General features: G+C 39.3%; 2 protein-coding genes across 3 annotated transcripts in view; one reads left to right on the top strand and one right to left on the bottom strand.

The window, feature by feature from the left end:
- ankrd11 (ankyrin repeat domain 11) overlaps positions 1 to 5,588 on the bottom strand; it is a 101,329-nt gene extending 95,741 nt beyond the window's left edge. For both annotated transcript variants that reach the window (XM_023298794.3, XM_023298795.3), the window contains exon 1: positions 5,141 to 5,588. The gene's annotated coding sequence lies outside the window, so the exon portion shown is untranslated. The remainder of the gene's footprint in view (positions 1 to 5,140) is intronic.
- Positions 5,589 to 8,328: 2,740 nt separating this feature from the next.
- On the top strand, positions 8,329 to 17,721 carry spg7 (SPG7 matrix AAA peptidase subunit, paraplegin). Its single transcript, XM_023298786.3, has 17 exons — positions 8,329 to 8,704; positions 10,891 to 10,993; positions 11,083 to 11,172; positions 11,292 to 11,533; positions 11,638 to 11,777; positions 12,252 to 12,354; positions 12,446 to 12,571; positions 12,791 to 12,953; positions 13,326 to 13,499; positions 13,573 to 13,697; positions 14,401 to 14,503; positions 14,690 to 14,800; positions 14,901 to 15,016; positions 15,535 to 15,691; positions 15,905 to 16,068; positions 16,203 to 16,280; positions 16,397 to 17,721. The coding sequence occupies exons 1-17, from the start codon at positions 8,486 to 8,488 to the stop codon at positions 16,601 to 16,603; spliced, it is 2,421 nt and encodes an 806-aa protein (XP_023154554.2). The 5' UTR covers positions 8,329 to 8,485; the 3' UTR covers positions 16,604 to 17,721.
- Positions 17,722 to 17,800: the final 79 nt, after the last annotated feature.

The raw sequence follows: 17,800 nt of genomic DNA, 5'->3' as shown, positions 1-17,800 counted from the left end.
TCAGCAGCACATCCAATCAAACACCAACTGCTGTCTCCACATTAGTACCTCCGTTTATTTATGCCTGCCCAGACAGAGGGGTGCAACCATTTGCAGAACAGCATTACTTAATTAGGCTCTCTCATTGTGGATGCAAAAAGAGGTAAATGCTTTTATAGCAAAGATTTTCAGCTATGAAAATTCTTTTTTAAGATAATACCTTGAGTCACATGTCGAATATCAATAGTAGCGTATATAAAATGCTAATTAATAATCCTAATAATTCATGTCGGTATAAACAAATCAAATTAAGCAGTTTTAACAAAATTTACACTTGCTGAGTTACCAGTGTGAGCCATCTTCAATCCTATAGTGGATGTGGAGGTATAAATGGAACTGAATAGTATGAATAGTAACAAATAGTATCAGAATGGCAAAATAAATCCAAAGCCATACTTTTGTGTTGTCAAAAAATTCTGCATACCTGAAATCATAATTAAGCATATCAGAGTTTTCCCTAAAAATAAGGGTGTAAAATATGCCTTTTCCAAACTTCGATCAAAAAGATCGAAAGCCAAGTCTGTAAAAAGCACATTTCTGGAGAAGCAGCTTCATGCCAGAGTAGAGAACCTTTCCCTTTGATGTGCAAGAGACTCGGGGAAGAGAAAACATTATCAAGAGTGGTGCAGCGGAAGGCTAGCAAGTAAGCAGAACCTAACATAACTTAAAGACGCCATCAACCATCAGGACCTCCTAAACCCAGAAATGAGGCTCTAAAGTCCCTGAGGGAAACAGCAGGATTGGGGCCCGCCATTTTGTTCCATTTCGCTTTGAGGATAGAGGAGGGGGCAAAAGACTAGGCTGAATTTCAAAGGGCTTCAGATGCCATTTGAGTATCCGCCGAGATTGTGCTGGTAGAACAGCAGCTATGAAAGATTTACACTCTACCAGGGAGGAAGAGAGAAACTTAGACACAGAGAAACAGAAAGGCAGAGACAGACAGAGAGAGGCAAGAAATAGTAGCCATGCTTGTTTACCTAAAAGGACCACACTCTCAGTACAAGAGGGGGAGGGGAGAGCCTGCATAGACAGAAGGCAGCAGAGTGGGTGCTGGAGTTGCAGCTAAAGGCTTCTTTTCCCTCTTACAATTAGCACAACAACCTGTTTTATTCTTCCATTTGAACCTCAAGAAGACAGTTTTCCAGCAATATCTAAAGAAGAAATTGCAAAGTGTACTGCATACTGTGCCAGCCACCTACGCATTTCGTGATTATATAATACATCTTATAAGGAAGCATGGGAGCAGAAAAAAGATACTAAATTTTCCCCTTAACAACCACTGATAAACAGAAATACAAAGCATTATGTCAGTGTAATATTGCGCCAACTATATTGCATTTATGCACCAATCAGCCACAACGTAAAGCAACTCATCTAATATTGTGCAGGTTTCCATCTTGTTGCCAATAAAAAAACTAGCATGTTGAGGCATGGATTCAACAAGACCTCTGAATGTGTCCTCCATGAACCTGACTTGTTTTTCCAACACATCCCACAGATGCTTAATTGGAATGAGATCTTGGGAATCTGGAGGCCAGTTTTCACCTTGAAGCTTTTCATGTTCCTCAAACCATTAATAATTTTTGCAGTGAACATTATCATACTACAACAGGGCATTTCTGAATACACTTGCCATGAAATTGATGTATGTGGTGTGCACTTGTTAAACTAACATCCACATGAAAGCCAGAAGCCAAGACTTCTCAGCAAAACATTGACAAAACACATTGAACTGGTTGTCTAGTCATCACAAATTCTCCTTCCTCCAACATATACTTCAAGAAATGGCTCTCTACTTGCTGCCTTATAATTCCATCCTACAGGTGCTATTGTAACAAGATAATCATGCAATTTAGTTCTCCCATCATTTTTAATATTATGGCTGTATGTAGAACATTATTTTGGGCAATATTACCCTGTCTGGTCATTCATAAGATGAAACTTATAAAAATACTCATACATGGACCTGGAAATGTTTCCTCTAAAGTCATAAGCTGTCAACAATAATCATAAATGCCAATTACGTGTCTGTATGAGACCCCAAACTGATCACATGAAATGACTTAACAGCCAAAAACTCCAAATTTATAAATTAAGGAAGAACAACTAATCACCTCAAACTGAAGCAGAAGTTTGGCATATTGGATCTCTTAAATGCAATCTTCCCTTTCAAGATGGACAAGTACAAATAAAAGAGCACTTGATTCACACACAGACATCTTCGACTAAAAAAAAAAACAAAAACAACAACAAAAAACCCCACAAAAAACACAAAGGAAGTGATGATGCAAAGTCTTGCAAATTAAATTTGCAATTTTACACAATTGTCACCCTGACTACCAACTATCAGCTTTTGGTTGCCAAGGACAACAGACTGGTTGCCATATTGTAATCACGTTTAAATGGACTACACTTGGCCTGCCTTAAATTTCAAGGACAAACATTACAAAGAACACAATAATACTCAGCAAGGTACACATACAATGAATTTCACCCTAAAAATACAGATCAATTTCACTAAAAACACTAAATTAAGGTGACAATGACTGGCTTAATAGATTAACAGGGTTAGTTTGTAAACACAATGTAACTTGCATCCCATAACATAGTCTGACAACCGTGGTCACTTCTGAGAATATAGTGAACAATCTTACTCAACAGTTAATTTACAGAGTAATTTTCTGAAGCATGAGGTCTGTTTTGCAGCTACTACTCTCTCGTTTATCATCCCGTGTTTTACGTGTTTTGGTGACATTTTTGTCCTCATTTGAGTCTTAATACCAATACTTCGCATGCTACGTCATTCAGTAATTCTCACAGGTTATCTTTGGATGTGGTCAAAATACTGATCAGGTTGTCCTGTGCAACAGCTACGGTCATGCCATCCAAACAGCAATCAAAACAGACTTGCTATCTTCCTTTCACTATGGCTGTGTTCACGCAATAATGCATATACTTGTGTTTTCCTTTATGCTAGCCTTCTAGTCAGTTTTAAAAATGTGTGGTAGTCTACCTAAGAATCAGATATACACTGAAATCTTAAAAAATGTTCTCAGATCGAGAGGGGGAATCAGAGCACTGACTCATGTTTACAACCATACATCATAACAGGCTGATGTGCTAGCAACCCAGAGGTTGAATAACTGAGGTGCATGCCGGTCAGAAAATTTCCCAAATCCACAAAAAAAAAATGGCCATTAGTGGAGCCTAGATTTGGGAGACACAAGAGTCACTGTTAGGCTGCAGAAGAGCGGAATCATAGAGTCAGTCTGCATTTCTTTCCCAAGCTCTGGACCTTTCTGACCCCAGTAGAACTCCATTTCCTGTTGCAGGCAGAGGGCATGCCTTGATTCTCTGGTACCACTTATAGGAACAGGGGCAAAATCTAGCCAACACTAATGGGAACCGGATGGAATATACAGTTCAGGAAAGTCAAGTAGCATGGCAATTGCAAGTACTTACGAAAACATATTTTGATTTAAAATCTAACTCATTATTCAACAACTAAACTGATTGATTGTGCTAGTAAAACAGCGACTGCACTTCGTAGGCTAATGACAAACTTTAGAGATTTTTACTCAGTGAGTTATCTAACATGCACAAAATAAACACAGTGATACATTGTAATGCACTAGAGATCCCATGTGTTTACAATTCTGCAAAAACACAAAGATTATATCTAAATCCCACACATCACAATCTTCATGTATAACAGAATAGGGACTATGATACCAATTGCATCGAGGCTTTAACTATAGCACAGACAAATAGGACCTACGCAAGCTCAAAGGAGACAGAGATATGCATCACTGCCTCTGCAGTGTAGTCAACATGAACGCCCCAACAAGCTAGAACACTCTCAGTATCTTGGTGGAAAACACCACCAGCGGCACTGCAGTGTTTTCCTCAGCACTGGTACTGCACCAAAGTGGCAAGCTTCTCCTCCATATTCCATCTCTTCAGCAGCTCATCTCTAATCCCACCATGTTGTGCTCCTCCTTTTCATATTATTTAATACAGAAAACACACACTCCACTGAACCAACACAGCCAGTTGAGACTATTATCCATCCATACACCCCGCTGTTAGACTAACTGTATACAGACACTTACTGATGAATCCAGATAGCCTGTGGGTATTTCAAAGCATTCTTTAAGTAGCCTCACAAAGCACATACATTTCCTTCATTAGTTTTAATTCTGACAATCTAATTCAGTGCCTTATTTATACACAGGCTTGTAGCACATCCATTTTGCTTTAGTGCTAGAACAAACCAGTAAATTTTCAAGACACAGCGCTACATGCTATGAATTTAAGACGCTGTGCACACCTACCTGGAAAAGCAGGTAGACGACTATTGCATTAAGTTAACGGCCAAATAAGCAATGCCATTATGCTATTTAAAAATAGGTCAACATGTAGATGTTACTGGTGCACTCCCTTGAGAAATATAATGTTAATTATTGTCAGGGATATGGAAGCACCCATGAGTGCAAACCCTGAATATGCAATATCAGTCAATTACGACACTAGAACTTACTGTAGATGGACATCATAAATGAAATCCCCCGTGCTTCCAAAACAAGCCCTCCAAAACAAGTGCACGACGCTGATCTGTTATTCTGTTAGCATGCACATACGTGGAACTGTTGTATCAACGTATGCAGCAACTGCTCCCCACTAAAAATATTTTTGCTCAGTTTAGAAATATCAACACAGTCAGTGCAAATCCAATCATAGACTGGCAAATATTAACCACACCTAACTTCGATTTGATATATAAACTCAGATATTCACCTCGGTGTGCAATACAAACTATAAATAAAGCAAATTATCAGCATCTCCAAAAACCCAGCTAACGCCAACCCCATAGAATGTGTGTTAAAATGCAATTTGCGTACTTCTAATGAAGACAAGCAAATTACATTATCATATAACCATAAAGCAACAATTTAAAGCTTCAAAAACGTAAGTAAATGAAGATTTTGCGACTTGACCTTTGTCGCAACACACTAAAACCCGAGTTAACCACGGGGACAGCAAGAGTCAGTTTGTTGTTGTTAACATGTTAGCCATGCAGGTCCAGTGAAGGGACACTTACCTCTGTCTGAATTCCCACAAATTCAAATAATTTTGAATCTTTAACGTTTAGTCTATGCCGCGGTGTTTTCGGCCGATGCTGGATGTTCCCATTTGTTGCCGTCGGTTCAGCACATACTGCTCCGGAGACATCCGCATAAAGCCGCGACGACCATCGCAGCTCAAAGGCAGCTCACGAGAGTCGAGGCTAGCGTTAGCTTGTTAAAACCGTGCAGACCAACAGACAGGCGTCCAAAGAAAAAAAGACTAAAATATCCACGAGAATTCGTTTTCAGCGTAGCTATTTCATCGTCGCCACAATCTACGAACCTTCAACAGTCCAATTGTATACCGGTAGGCTTGCTTGGTTAAACGTAAACCATCAAAAGATCATATTTTTGTTTCGGTTTAATCCTCTCCGCCAAGCCATTCGAGCGGTTCTCGAGCGGCCTTTGACTTCAGTGTGTGGACGCTCGGGACGGAAACGCATCCGGGATGAAACGACAGTTCTGATTGGCTCTAGCGCTGTAGGCGGATAACCCTTCAGCGCATGATGAAATGGACGCCATTTTGGATCAGCACAGCAGCCTTTTCTCGCTTCGCAACGAACCCGAGAAGAGCTCCAACGTGGCTGACCACGGTTTACAGTTTCAAACGCAAGAGACCACACTCCATTATATAGTTGGAGGACCGAGAAAAGGAAATGGAGTACAGGCGTTGGGTGCACTCGTTTTCTACATTTCTAGAAACCTTAAACTTTGTTTATCATGACTCGTCGTTGTGCAGTCAGATTTTTTGTGGGTTATTTAAAATGTGAACGTTATTATGTTTTACGAAAAAATATTGTGAATATGTGTGAGCCTTTTAAATGCTGTGAACAAAGGTACTCATAGAAATTATGCATCAAATCTCTGTAGTAGTTAATTTTACACTCATAACAGAAATTTATTATGACCTATATCAGTCCGAAAACGTCCGTTTATTTTGGCGTATGTCCAGAAGTGAGTTTGGTTTCAGATGAACGGGTTAGAAATGGAATATAGGGTATAGGTCAGAGGAGACTGAGTCAGCAAGGAAGCGGAGCGTACCGGTGACCAAACCTGACGCACCCATGGCCAAAATATAACGCAAAGGGATGATACAAAGGCTCCTATTGGCTGAGAGGAGATGTCCTCACTCTGATTGGATTACTTAATATGTCATTCAAACTAACCCGTACACGTCGCTTTTCCCGACAGGAGTGCGGTGATTATTTACAAGGAGACACCATTAAGATTACAAGTTGGGGTTATTTTTTTGGGCCACACTGTTGGCCAGACCATGTGTGAGGATTTTACGAAATAGATTTTTCAATTGACAATAAAGTACTTTTAAATCATAAACAGTATAGGATAAAATGAATAAATATTGCAAAACCTAACTGGACTAAGCCCTGCTCAGGGAACTTAACCAATAGCGCTCTCTGCTGGAGGACGAACACATTAAAGAAAATACTATAAGTATTTTTCTCAGAGGTTTCAGAGACAAAATCCACAAAGACCTAATTCCGAATTCAACACATAAACATTGGAGAAGATAAAATAGTGTAATTTTCCACTATCTGCATAACTGCTACTGCATAACAATAATTGCTTTAGGGTGGGGGAAGAAAAGCAGAAAAAGAAAACCTCTTAATTATTTGACAAATAATTAAGAGGTTTTCTTTTTCTGCTTTTCTGCCCCCACCCTAAAGCAATTATTGTATTTTGTGTAGTGTGTGTTTCTAACATTAACATTTTAGTGTTATGCAATAGATCTTTAGTACGATTATTTTGTGAATTTATAATACATTTTGTGAGGTCAAGTCACAGTTGTTCATATAGTACATTTAAAACAACAGATGTTGAGTGAAAATGCTTTCCAGCAGAGATATAAGATTGATGTTACAAATTTAACTAAAAAAAAGTACAAATACAACTTTAAGGTACATGAATAATTGTAAGGCTATAATGTTTTATCATATATAAATAATATTACACATATGATAATAATTACATATCATACACAAATTGACCTTACTAACTTACTAATTTAATGGTTAAGATATTACAGTATTATATTCAAATTAGAACCAACCAAATAAATAAGGTTAAGACCATACAATGTTATTTTCTAATTCTTTCGCTTATTTCATTCATTCACCAAAAACAAACACAACATAAATACATATACAAAAAAAATTTAATGAAAGGGTGGCAGAAGGAAGTAAAAAACTTATAAAGTCTGCCCCATCAACATAAAATCATTTATTATACAGATTTACCCAACTAATTGAAATATTATCCTTAAGACTCTACAATGCGATTTATTATCCAGATACCTGACTAATTTAGATATTGTATGTTGTATTTTAACTTAACTATAAACAAAAGTAGCAATATGATTAGCTATTTTTGTTTATAGTTAAGTTAAAATACAACCAACTAACTAAATCAAACAGTAAGGTTAAAACCTTAAAGTATTATTTATTATGCAAATTTACCCGACCAATTTAAATATTAATGTCGAGATACCACCGTCATATTTGAAATAAAAATATATCTGACTCCTTTAAATATATAATTTATTTTGTGCAGTTGTTTGTTCGTTATTATTCAGTAAACATGCTTACTAAATAATAATGTATGTATGAAATAAGAATTTACCGGAATAATTACAATAATAAGGTTAAACCTTTACAATAATATTTATTATACAATTTTATCTGACTAATTAAATACATTGTATACATTGTACTGATAGTTGTTCTTCATATTAGGGCAGTTGTATAAACCGAGCCAATTCTTTGTTGCATATTCACAGTCAATATTAGCTTTAAAAAGTGTTGAGAGTTGCAACAAAAAGCCAGTACATCAGGCTGAGTTCAGTGAATAACTGACTGAAATGTGATTAAGTTTGCAGTACTTTAGTGTTGTATAAATCCTGCGCAAACATCTGCGCAGCTCGCAGGTCCTTGAAGATCAACAAGAACGGTTAAAGTTGAAAGTTCGAGCTTGGAGCTGCGTAACTGTATTATTTAATATTCAACAAATATGAAACAGTGTCTTTATAACAATAATAATAAACCAATGGCGATAAAATCAATTTTAAAGTAAACTTATATTTTTTTATTTTTGTTTTTTCTTTTTTTTTCTTGCACAGGAAGTCCGGCAGTACTGCAGATGATTGCAGATTGACATCTTTGCTAACTTAGCATGCTAGCTCTAGCCGGAGGTGGAGGTAAACAAGAGACTTATACAACACCAGCTCAGTGTTAGCTCTTACCAGACTGATAGCTATGGCATTGCGGTTGTTCCGTTAGTTTTCAGTTGCACTCATAATAGGCATTATGTCAGCTTTATTGTTGCACCGCAGTGGTGGCGTTTGTAGAAAGTACAGCGGAGGTTTATTGTGGGGACTGTCAAGGCGAAACTTTCATGTATTAGCAAACAAGCAAATATTTAGCCATAGCGTTCGAAATGTGCTGTCTAGGTGTGCCAATGTCAGGAAAACGCCTCTTTCGAAATCAGAGCGAACACTCACAAGACAGCCAGAGAAACTCCTCCAGGTAGGTCGAAATACACCAGAGATACAGTGGGTACGGAAAGTATTCAGACCCCTTTAAATTTTTCACTCTTTGTTTCATTGCAGCCATTTGCTAAAATCAAAAAAAGTTCATTTTATTTCTCATTAATGTACACTCAGCACCCTATCTTGACAGAAAAAAACAGAAATGTAGGAATTTTTGCAAATTTATTAAAGAAAAACTGAAATATCACTTAAGTATTCAGACCCTTTGCTCAGTATTGAGTAGAAGCACCCTTTTGAGCTAGTACAGCCATGAGTCTTCTTGGGAATGATGCAGCAAGTTTTTTCACACCTGGATTTGGGGATCCTCTGCCATTCTTCCTTGCAGATCCTCTCCAGTTCTGTCAGGTTTGATGGTGAACGTTGGTGGACAGCCATTTTCAGATCTCTCCAGAGATGCTCAATTGGGTTTAGGTCAGGGCTCTGGCTGGGCCAGTTAAGAATGGTCACAGAGTTGTTCCGAAGCCACTCCTTTGTTATTTTAGCTGTGTGCTTAGGATCATTGTCTTGTTGGAAGGTGAACCTTCGGCCCAGTCTGAGGTCCAGAGCACTCTGGAAGAAGTTTTCTTCCAGGATATATCTGTACTTGACCGCATTCATCTTTCCTTCAATTGCAACCAGTCGTCCTGTCCCTGCAGCTGAAAAATACCCCCATAGCATGATGCTGCCACCACCATGTTTCACTGTTGGGATGGTATTGGGCAGGTGATGAGCAGTGCCTGGTTTTCTCCACACATAGCGCTTAGAATTAACGCCAAAAAGTTCAATCTTGGTCTCATCAGACCAGAGAATCTTATTTCTCATAGTCTGGGAGTCCTTCATGTGTTTTTTGGCAAACTCTATGTGGGCTTTCATATGTCTTGCACTGAGGAGAGGCTTCCGTCGGGCCACTCTGCCATAAAGGCCTGACTGGTGGAGGGCTGCAGTGATAGTTGACTTTGAGGAACTTTCTCCCATCTCCCTGCTGCATCTCTGGAGCTCAGCCACGGTGATCTTTGGGTTCTTCTTTACCTCTCTCACCAAGGCTCTTCTCCCACGATTGCTCAGTTTGGCTGGACGGCCAGGTCTAGGAAGAGTTCTGGTCATCCCAAACTTCTTCCATTTAAGGATTATGGAGGCCACTGTGCTCTTAGGAACCTTGAGTGCTGCAGAAATTCTTTTGTAACCTTGGCCAGATCTGTGCCTTGCCACAATGCTGTCTCTGAGCTCCTTGGGCAGTTCCTTCGACCTCATGATTCTCATTTGCTCTGACATGCACTGTGAGCTGTAAGGCCTTATATAGACAGGTGTATCCCTTTCCTAATCAAGTCCAATCAGTTTAATTAAACACAGCTGGACTCCAATGAAGAAGCAGAACCATCTCAAGGAGGAACAGAAGAAATGGACCGCAGGTGAGTTAAATATAAGTGTCACAGTAAAGGGTCTGAATACTTATGACCGTGTGATATTTCAGTTTTTCTTTTTTAATAAATTTGCAAAAATTTCTACATTTCTGTTTTTTTCTGTCAAGATAGGGTGCTGAGTGTACATTAATGAGAAATAAAATGAACTTTTTTGATTTTAGCAAATGGCTGCAATGAAACAAAAAGTGAAAAATTTAAAGGGGTCTGAATACTTTCCGTACCCACTGTAATACATACATTTTGGTGAGTGTTTTCTTAAAGTGAAACTCCACATATTGGTCTCTGTTCATGGGTGGTGATGGTTGCTGCTGGTGATGTGAGTAATTTCTGTTGCCATAGAAACATGTGACTTTGTAAAATGAAAGCTGGATAATTATGGCACGAGCTACAGTGTGTCACAATATACCGTTTTAAATAAAGTATTGTGGTGTTACAGAGATGCACCAACCTTTACATTTCACTCTACAGACAAAAAGCGACATGCTTGTTTGGTACAGTCTGCAGCTAAAATCACAAAATCATTTTCATGTCTTTTTTGGGGTGATGGAAAAGAAATGGCACAATTACTATTCCTACCAAAACCACCTCTAAAAATGTTGCAATCCAATTATTATTTCATTTTATTATTATTTTACATCTTGTATTACCCCAGTGTGCAGCATATTAAATTAGATAACTCTTTGCTTCTATTGCTCTGTTGTAAATATATTATTTTACAGTGCAGGCTTTTGCTTCAACTTTTACCCCTACATTCCCATTTCAGAGTTTTCTCCACAGACCTTTGGGTCCCGGCATGTTGGGACTTAGCAAAGTGTTAATTAGGAGCAACTTGCTCAGAAACCCTGTTGGATTGGTAAATCTTTTAGGTAAGCACTCAGTTTACCTCAGTATTCTTATGAATCAGTATGTTTTACTTACTTGTAGCTGCTTATGCTGAAAACCACTTTCATTTCAGGGGCAGCAAACTTCTTTAGCACATCTCAATCTAAACAAGACAAAAACAGAAGTGGTGGACCAAAGGGAAAAACTCCAGAGGAAGATGAAGGTAAGTGATAAAGCACTTTAACCGCTTGCCACATGGCTATTAAATAACTACACCACATCTGGCTGTCATTTTAATTTCTATCTCCGATCTTCCTCTTTATTCTCTGCTTCGCCATTCAGAGGAGAAGAAACGTCGTGAGCAGGACGATCAGATGTACCGGGAGCGCCTGCGGACCCTCTTTCTCATAGCCCTCATTATGAGCCTGCTGAACTCCCTCACTTCCAGCGGTGGTAACATCTCCTGGAATGATTTTGTCCATGAGATGTTGGCCAAGGGAGAAGTGTCACGTGTGCAAGTTGTTCCTGAGAGCGACATTGTAGAAATCTACCTTCATCCTGGAGCAGTTATCTTTGGAAGGCCTGTATGTTGTGCAAGATTTTATGTGAACACACAGTTAGTGTCTGAACTTCTAGGGTAGATGTGCATGCTAACCCTTCGTTTTCTGCTATGTTTGTTGCTTTGCAGAGGTTGGCGCTCATGTACAGAATGCAGGTGGCCAATATTGACAAATTTGAGGAGAAGCTGAGAGCTGCCGAGGAGGAGCTGAATATTGACACTAAGGACAGAATACCAGTGTCCTACAAACGCACCGGATTCTTTGGGAAGTAAGAACATGACTTTTCTGCAAGCAGACTTTAAAAGCAATCCATTTATGGGGTAAATAAGGTTACTAAGCAATTTGAAGGAATCCTATCTTCATACAGAGTGTTAGCTCTAAAATAACATTATCAGTTACTTTGCGATCGTCTTATTATACAGATGAGTAATTTGATAAGGAACCAATAGGTCCCATCACTACTTATTTATCAGAATGGTTTCTAGAAAAATATAGCTATGTTTGAGTTTATTTTATTATTATTGTTAACCTTTATTTAGCCAGGAGAAATCCTACTGAGATTAAGAACCTCTTTTTCAAGGGAGTCCTGTTAGGCAGCAAATGCAAAACACAGTTACAAATGCATTTAAATAAACAGCTCATTAATTTATTGTATTGAACTGTCCTAATCTGAAGTAAAAACCAACATTTGTAAGCATTTTTAAGACCCCTGCAATGTTTTTTTCATCTCTTCACTTTGCAGTGCAGTCTATGCTCTGGGGATGGCTGCCATAGGTGTGGCTATTCTCTGGTACATCTTTCGATTAGCAGGCATGGGTGGCAGAGAAGGCGGCTTCAGTGCTTTTGTGAGTGACACACATGAGCGAATTGGCACTTATTTTGTTGCCCCGATTTCATCCGTGTACTAATTGTATATTACAACAATATACTTAACAGAATCAGCTGAAGATGGCCAAATTCACCATTGTGGACGGCAAATCGGGTAAAGGTGTGAGTTTCAAAGATGTAGCAGGCATGCATGAGGCTAAGATGGAAGTTAAGGAATTTGTTGACTACCTTAAGGTAAGAAAACAGACTCGCATTTATATATGTTCATCTGTCATCATACTTTAGCCATGCAATGCACACACTATCTATTACCAATTCTAAGGATAAAATTAATCTACCTGATGGTTTAGGTCAACTTTTGCTACAGTATTAACATAATGAACTTGATTCATTTGTATTTGCCACACAGATCTCACAAATTAAACTTTCCATGTTGGTGTCTTTCATCGACAGAATCCAGAACGATACCTTCAGCTGGGAGCCAAGGTTCCCAAGGGTTCATTGCTGCTTGGGCCTCCAGGATGTGGGAAGACTCTGCTGGCTAAGGCTGTAGCTACCGAGGCTCAGGTGCCTTTTCTGGCTATGGCTGGCTCTGAGTTTGTGGAGGTCATTGGGGGTATGTACAAAAGCACAATCAATTGGTATCACATATATCCAGTCAAAATGTATCAACACAATGCCACCAGTCATTTTGCAAGTAGATATTGTTGCCCATGACGCTGTTGTGATGTAGTGCAGTGTACTACTGTAATGAAAAAAAAGACTTTTCTGGATGTAAATATTTGTTTCTCTAACTTTTGTTGGGAAAACATAATTTACATTAATCTGTCACATGAGAATTTTAGAATAGTAATGTATGATTGTAGGCATCATCAGATAGTCTTTAGATAACAGCCTTACTCTATTAGAGCTTTAACTTCTGAAGCCTCATTAGATGCTGTGTGCTAGTCCTCAGGTTTGATGTGACTTATATTGTGTTTGTTTGAAGGTCTGGGTGCTGCCAGGGTCAGGAGTCTGTTTAAGGAGGCTCGTGCCCGAGCGCCCTGCATTGTCTACATCGATGAGATTGATGCAGTGGGAAAGAAGCGCTCCACCAACATGTCAGGTTTCTCCAATACCGAAGAGGAGCAGACACTCAACCAGCTGCTGGTTGAAATGGACGGTGAGTAAGACAGGGAGTTTCAGGGCAGTTTGTTGACTCGCCTGGCAGAATAATGAAACTTGCTCTTTTGCAGGAATGGGAACAACAGATCATGTCATTGTCCTCGCTTCTACTAACAGAGCAGATATCTTGGACAATGCACTCATGAGACCAGGCAGACTGGACAGACACATCTTTATAGATCTGCCAACACTGCAGGTACTCTTGAGCCCTCATAGTTACCAGTGGTCTTAAACTTACACTGTAATGTAGATACTGCATTCTGCTTAATTGGTGTCAAAACATTGTATTCTGTTTCAGTTAATCAAACAATGTAATGATATGGTTGAACGATTACTTATCAAATCAAGCCATGTTTTTCCTCAATTTGTCATGCTTGTAGCTACTCCTTTCCTGGAAATTGGAATCATTTTATATTGTTTCATTAAATGTGGACAAGCATGATATAGGGACTAAACCTTAATAACTGCACCTTGCTAACTGTGTAGGAAATTTAGACAAAGTTGGTCAGTGAAATATCCATCCATCCATCCGTTATCAAAACACCGCTTAATCCTCATTAGGGTTGCAGGAGAGCTGGAGTCTATCCCAGCTGACTTAGGATGAAGGCAGGGGACACCCTGGACAGGTCACCAGTCTATCGTACAGACAAACAGTCACACTCACATTCGCACCTACGGACAATTTAGAGCTACCAATTAACCTCAGCATGTTTATCGACTGTCGGAGGAAACCAGAGAACCTGGTGAAAACCTATGTAGCACAGAGAAAACATGCAAACTCCACACAGAAATGTCCTTGGGCCAGGCCTTTTAGCTGTGAGACAGTAGTATTAACCGCTGAGCTACTGTGCAGTCCTCACTGAAATCTAATTTGTTTCATTTTTGTTGTTGTTATCCAGGAGAGGAAGGAAATCTTTGAGCAGCATCTCAAGATCTTGAAGCTGACTCAACCTGCTAATTTCTACTCCCTACGTCTGGCTGAGCTCACCCCAGGCTTCAGTGGTACGTTTCCATTCACTGCTTTGTCTATGGCTGTAACTAAATTATTACCAGGCTCCATGAATAAGCTTTAACAGTTCATCAACAACTATGAAACATCACAATACAACACTGCTGATGTTTCCTGAAAGGTCAATTCCATCGTGTCAATTATGAAACCTTTGTTTCCACCCTCTTTTGTCCCTGCAGGTGCTGACATTGCTAACATTTGTAATGAAGCTGCTCTGCATGCTGCCAGAGAGGGCTACAAATCCATTGATACTTTTAACTTTGAGTATGCTGTGGAGAGAGTAATAGCAGGTATAGTGATACACCGTATTGCAAGAGAAGCATACATTTCACATATCTCAGTTGCTACTCTAACATAATCTGACAAATCTTTGTATGTGTGTGTCTTCAGGGAGTGTAAAGAAGAGTAAGATCCTGTCTAAAGAGGAGCAGAGAGTGGTTGCCTTCCATGAGTCTGGACATGCCTTAGTGGGATGGCTGCTGGAGCACACAGAGGCCGTCATGAAGGTAACACTCTCTGTATATCATAGACTTTTACTTACAATGTTGAGGCATGTCCTGCGTAAGAAGAACATCCTTTAAGATGTAATTATATGTCTGCCATATAAAGTATTTGCATTTTCCAGAGTGGGACGTACTGGTGCTTTGTAATTTACTGGAGAGGAAAGATTAAGTGTAAATTCAAACACATGCAGGAACTGTGCATTATCTCAAGGTGGATAAATTACTCAAAGCCAGACAGACTGAACAGGACATAAAACAGGCTTGACTATAGACTGTTACTAATTGTTACATGGGCCATATACTAATGAAAGAGTAGAAACTACTGTATTAAACTAGAATTATGAATAAGGACCACTGACGTTATACTGTTGAACGAGGAAAAGTACAGAAAGAAAGATCTTTAAAAAAAATGTAAGTACAACATGAATGGACACATAAAAAATAAGCAAGGTTCCTCCTTTTGCATCTGTTCAATTCACCTGTTTAAAAACTGATAAATCAATAAAATGTGTTTTCTTTAGGTGTCCATTGCTCCAAGGACAAATGCTGCTCTGGGATTTGCCCAAATCTTACCCCGTGACCAGTACTTGTTCACCAAGGAGCAGCTGTTTGAGCGGATGTGTATGGCTCTGGGAGGAAGAGCTGCTGAGGCGATCACCTTTAACAAAGTTACTACAGGTAACCTCCATCTAATATATATTTACTAATCACTGCCTATTCAAATGAATACCACTGAGTGCTTCCTACTTCTGCGGCTGACTGCTTTTAAATCATTTTCTCATACCTACTAGCCAAGTATCAAATAGAAATATTCTCCAATAGAGTTTAACTTGAAAACACAAGATTAAGACTCTTTTTGATTTTTTTTTTTTTTTTTTTTTGTTCCCTCAGGAGCTCAAGATGACTTGCGCAAGGTGACACGTGTGGCCTACTCTATGGTGAAGCAGTACGGCATGTGTGACAGCGTCGGACAGGTCTCATTCCCAGACACAGAGGAGCGAGGCGCCGTCGGACGCCGTCCTTTCAGCCAGGGCCTGCAGCAGCAGATGGACCATGTGGGTTCTAAAATTGGATTAGTTCTCCATTCTCAAATTAGCTCACTGTAAATGTTGACATAAGGAACTCAGATTTTCACCTTTAAGTATAACTTCTTAAGTATAAATGTGGCTGGATTTTTCTGTTCTTTTAGGAAGCTAAGATGTTGATCGCCCGTGCATACAGACACACAGAGAAGCTGCTACTGGACAACAGAGACAAGCTCACCCTGGTCAGTTTGGTTCCACCTTTGACCCTAAATTTTCTGCATTTTGACCGAAGCCTTTTGCCTACTGAGCACAGTATTTATATATTAGATTTCACAACTAGTTGGGTCTGTCTTTGCAGTTGGCTAACGCGCTGTTAGAGCGTGAGGTGGTGAACTACGATGATATCGAAGCCTTGCTGGGTCCGCCACCCCATGGGCCCAAGAAAATGATCATCCCACAGAGCTGGGTGGAGGCTGAGAGGGACAAACAAGATTCAGGAGAAGATGAACCTCAACCACCTTCCAACAACCACGGAGAAGAGGACATGAATCCTCAGCTGGCCTGATCTTACAGCGTAGGTCTCAAAACTGTTTTCCAACTGCTGTGTCACGTGGGATCATCAAGGGCTACTCAATATTCTGTAAAACCCGATATGGACTCCTCACTTCAAAGCGTTACGCTCTCAACAGTGAAATCATATTTTCCAAAACTCTGCAGCTCATGCAGACTTCTGTGCAGAAGAATGTTTGCACTTGTTTTCTGGTTAGCTGTTCAGCTAATCTGAATACTGATCTACAATTCACTGATTATTTTGGAGGACCATTCTTCTCATGCACTTGCTGTCCAGCCATATGATTATGCCATAGCAGCACTAAAAGCAAGTCTATTTAAATCGGATGTCTCCAACAAGCATTGAGTGCAGACAGTCTAGAAAAGCCCTCTTATGAGCACTTGCTGTACCTGCATTCAACAGTTGAATGCTGTGTCTTAGAATTCCCCAACACCGTGTACTAATGCCTGTAATTGATGCGATCAGATTTATGCAAATATACTGTAGCATATACAGATTTGAATTCAAGTATTTCTTTGGAAAATTTGTTATTTCACATCTGCAAATGCCACAGCAAAGAAACAGCTAGGCCATTTGTAACAACTTATTTTTTACTGAAGGAAGTAGACTTTACAATATCTCTAAGCTGTCACAGTTGACATGCACCAAATACATTTCCATTTAATCAGGTGACTCTTATTCACACAATAAGCTCTGCATTATTCTGCAGTGAAGCTGCAGTTAGGAATTGTAAAAGATTGTAGTAGATGGCTGAGAATATTTACAGTATGCTGCATTTGAGTACATTTTGTCAGAGGCTGTATGGAACAAATGTACCGCTCCTTAGCACTGATGAAACCGGATTTTACATTTTGAAGTACTCCCCTAAGACTAAAACAAAGTGTGTGTCCTGATGGTGACTGAGTAGCAGATATCACTCTACATACTTTGGCCCTTTTTTCACCATGAGACATACAGACCAAGTAAGTAGGTGGAATCAGTGGTGTTTTCTTTGAAAAAAAAAAAGAGTCTGTGTGTTCGGGACTGTGCAGTGGTTTGTTTGCTGCAAGTGAATGTGAAGTCCCAAAGTATGGCATTGCCAAATATTTAAATAAAGTTTTATTTAAATATTGTGTGTTGCTCCTTAAGCAGTATTTACTTTTTGTGTTTACGGATATGCAGTATATGCATTCATTATGATGAAATCAATGC

The sequence above is a fragment of the Amphiprion ocellaris genome, chromosome 1 (genome assembly GCF_022539595.1).
Source record: "Amphiprion ocellaris isolate individual 3 ecotype Okinawa chromosome 1, ASM2253959v1, whole genome shotgun sequence".
Lineage (NCBI taxonomy): Eukaryota > Metazoa > Chordata > Actinopteri > Pomacentridae > Amphiprion > Amphiprion ocellaris.
The sequence above is the reverse complement of the archived record's forward strand: the minus strand, read 5'-3'. Positions and strand labels throughout refer to the sequence as shown.

Bases quoted from the DNA above. Each gene is read 5' to 3' on its own strand.
- spg7 (XM_023298786.3), top strand. From the start codon at position 8,486: ATGTCAGCTTTATTGTTGCACCGCAGTGGTGGCGTTTGTAGAAAGTAC. The intron at 11,173-11,291 runs GTAAGTGATAAA...TTCGCCATTCAG, and splicing joins AACTCCAGAGGAAGATGAAG to AGGAGAAGAAACGTCGTGAG. The intron at 11,534-11,637 runs GTATGTTGTGCA...GTTGCTTTGCAG, and splicing joins CAGTTATCTTTGGAAGGCCT to AGGTTGGCGCTCATGTACAG.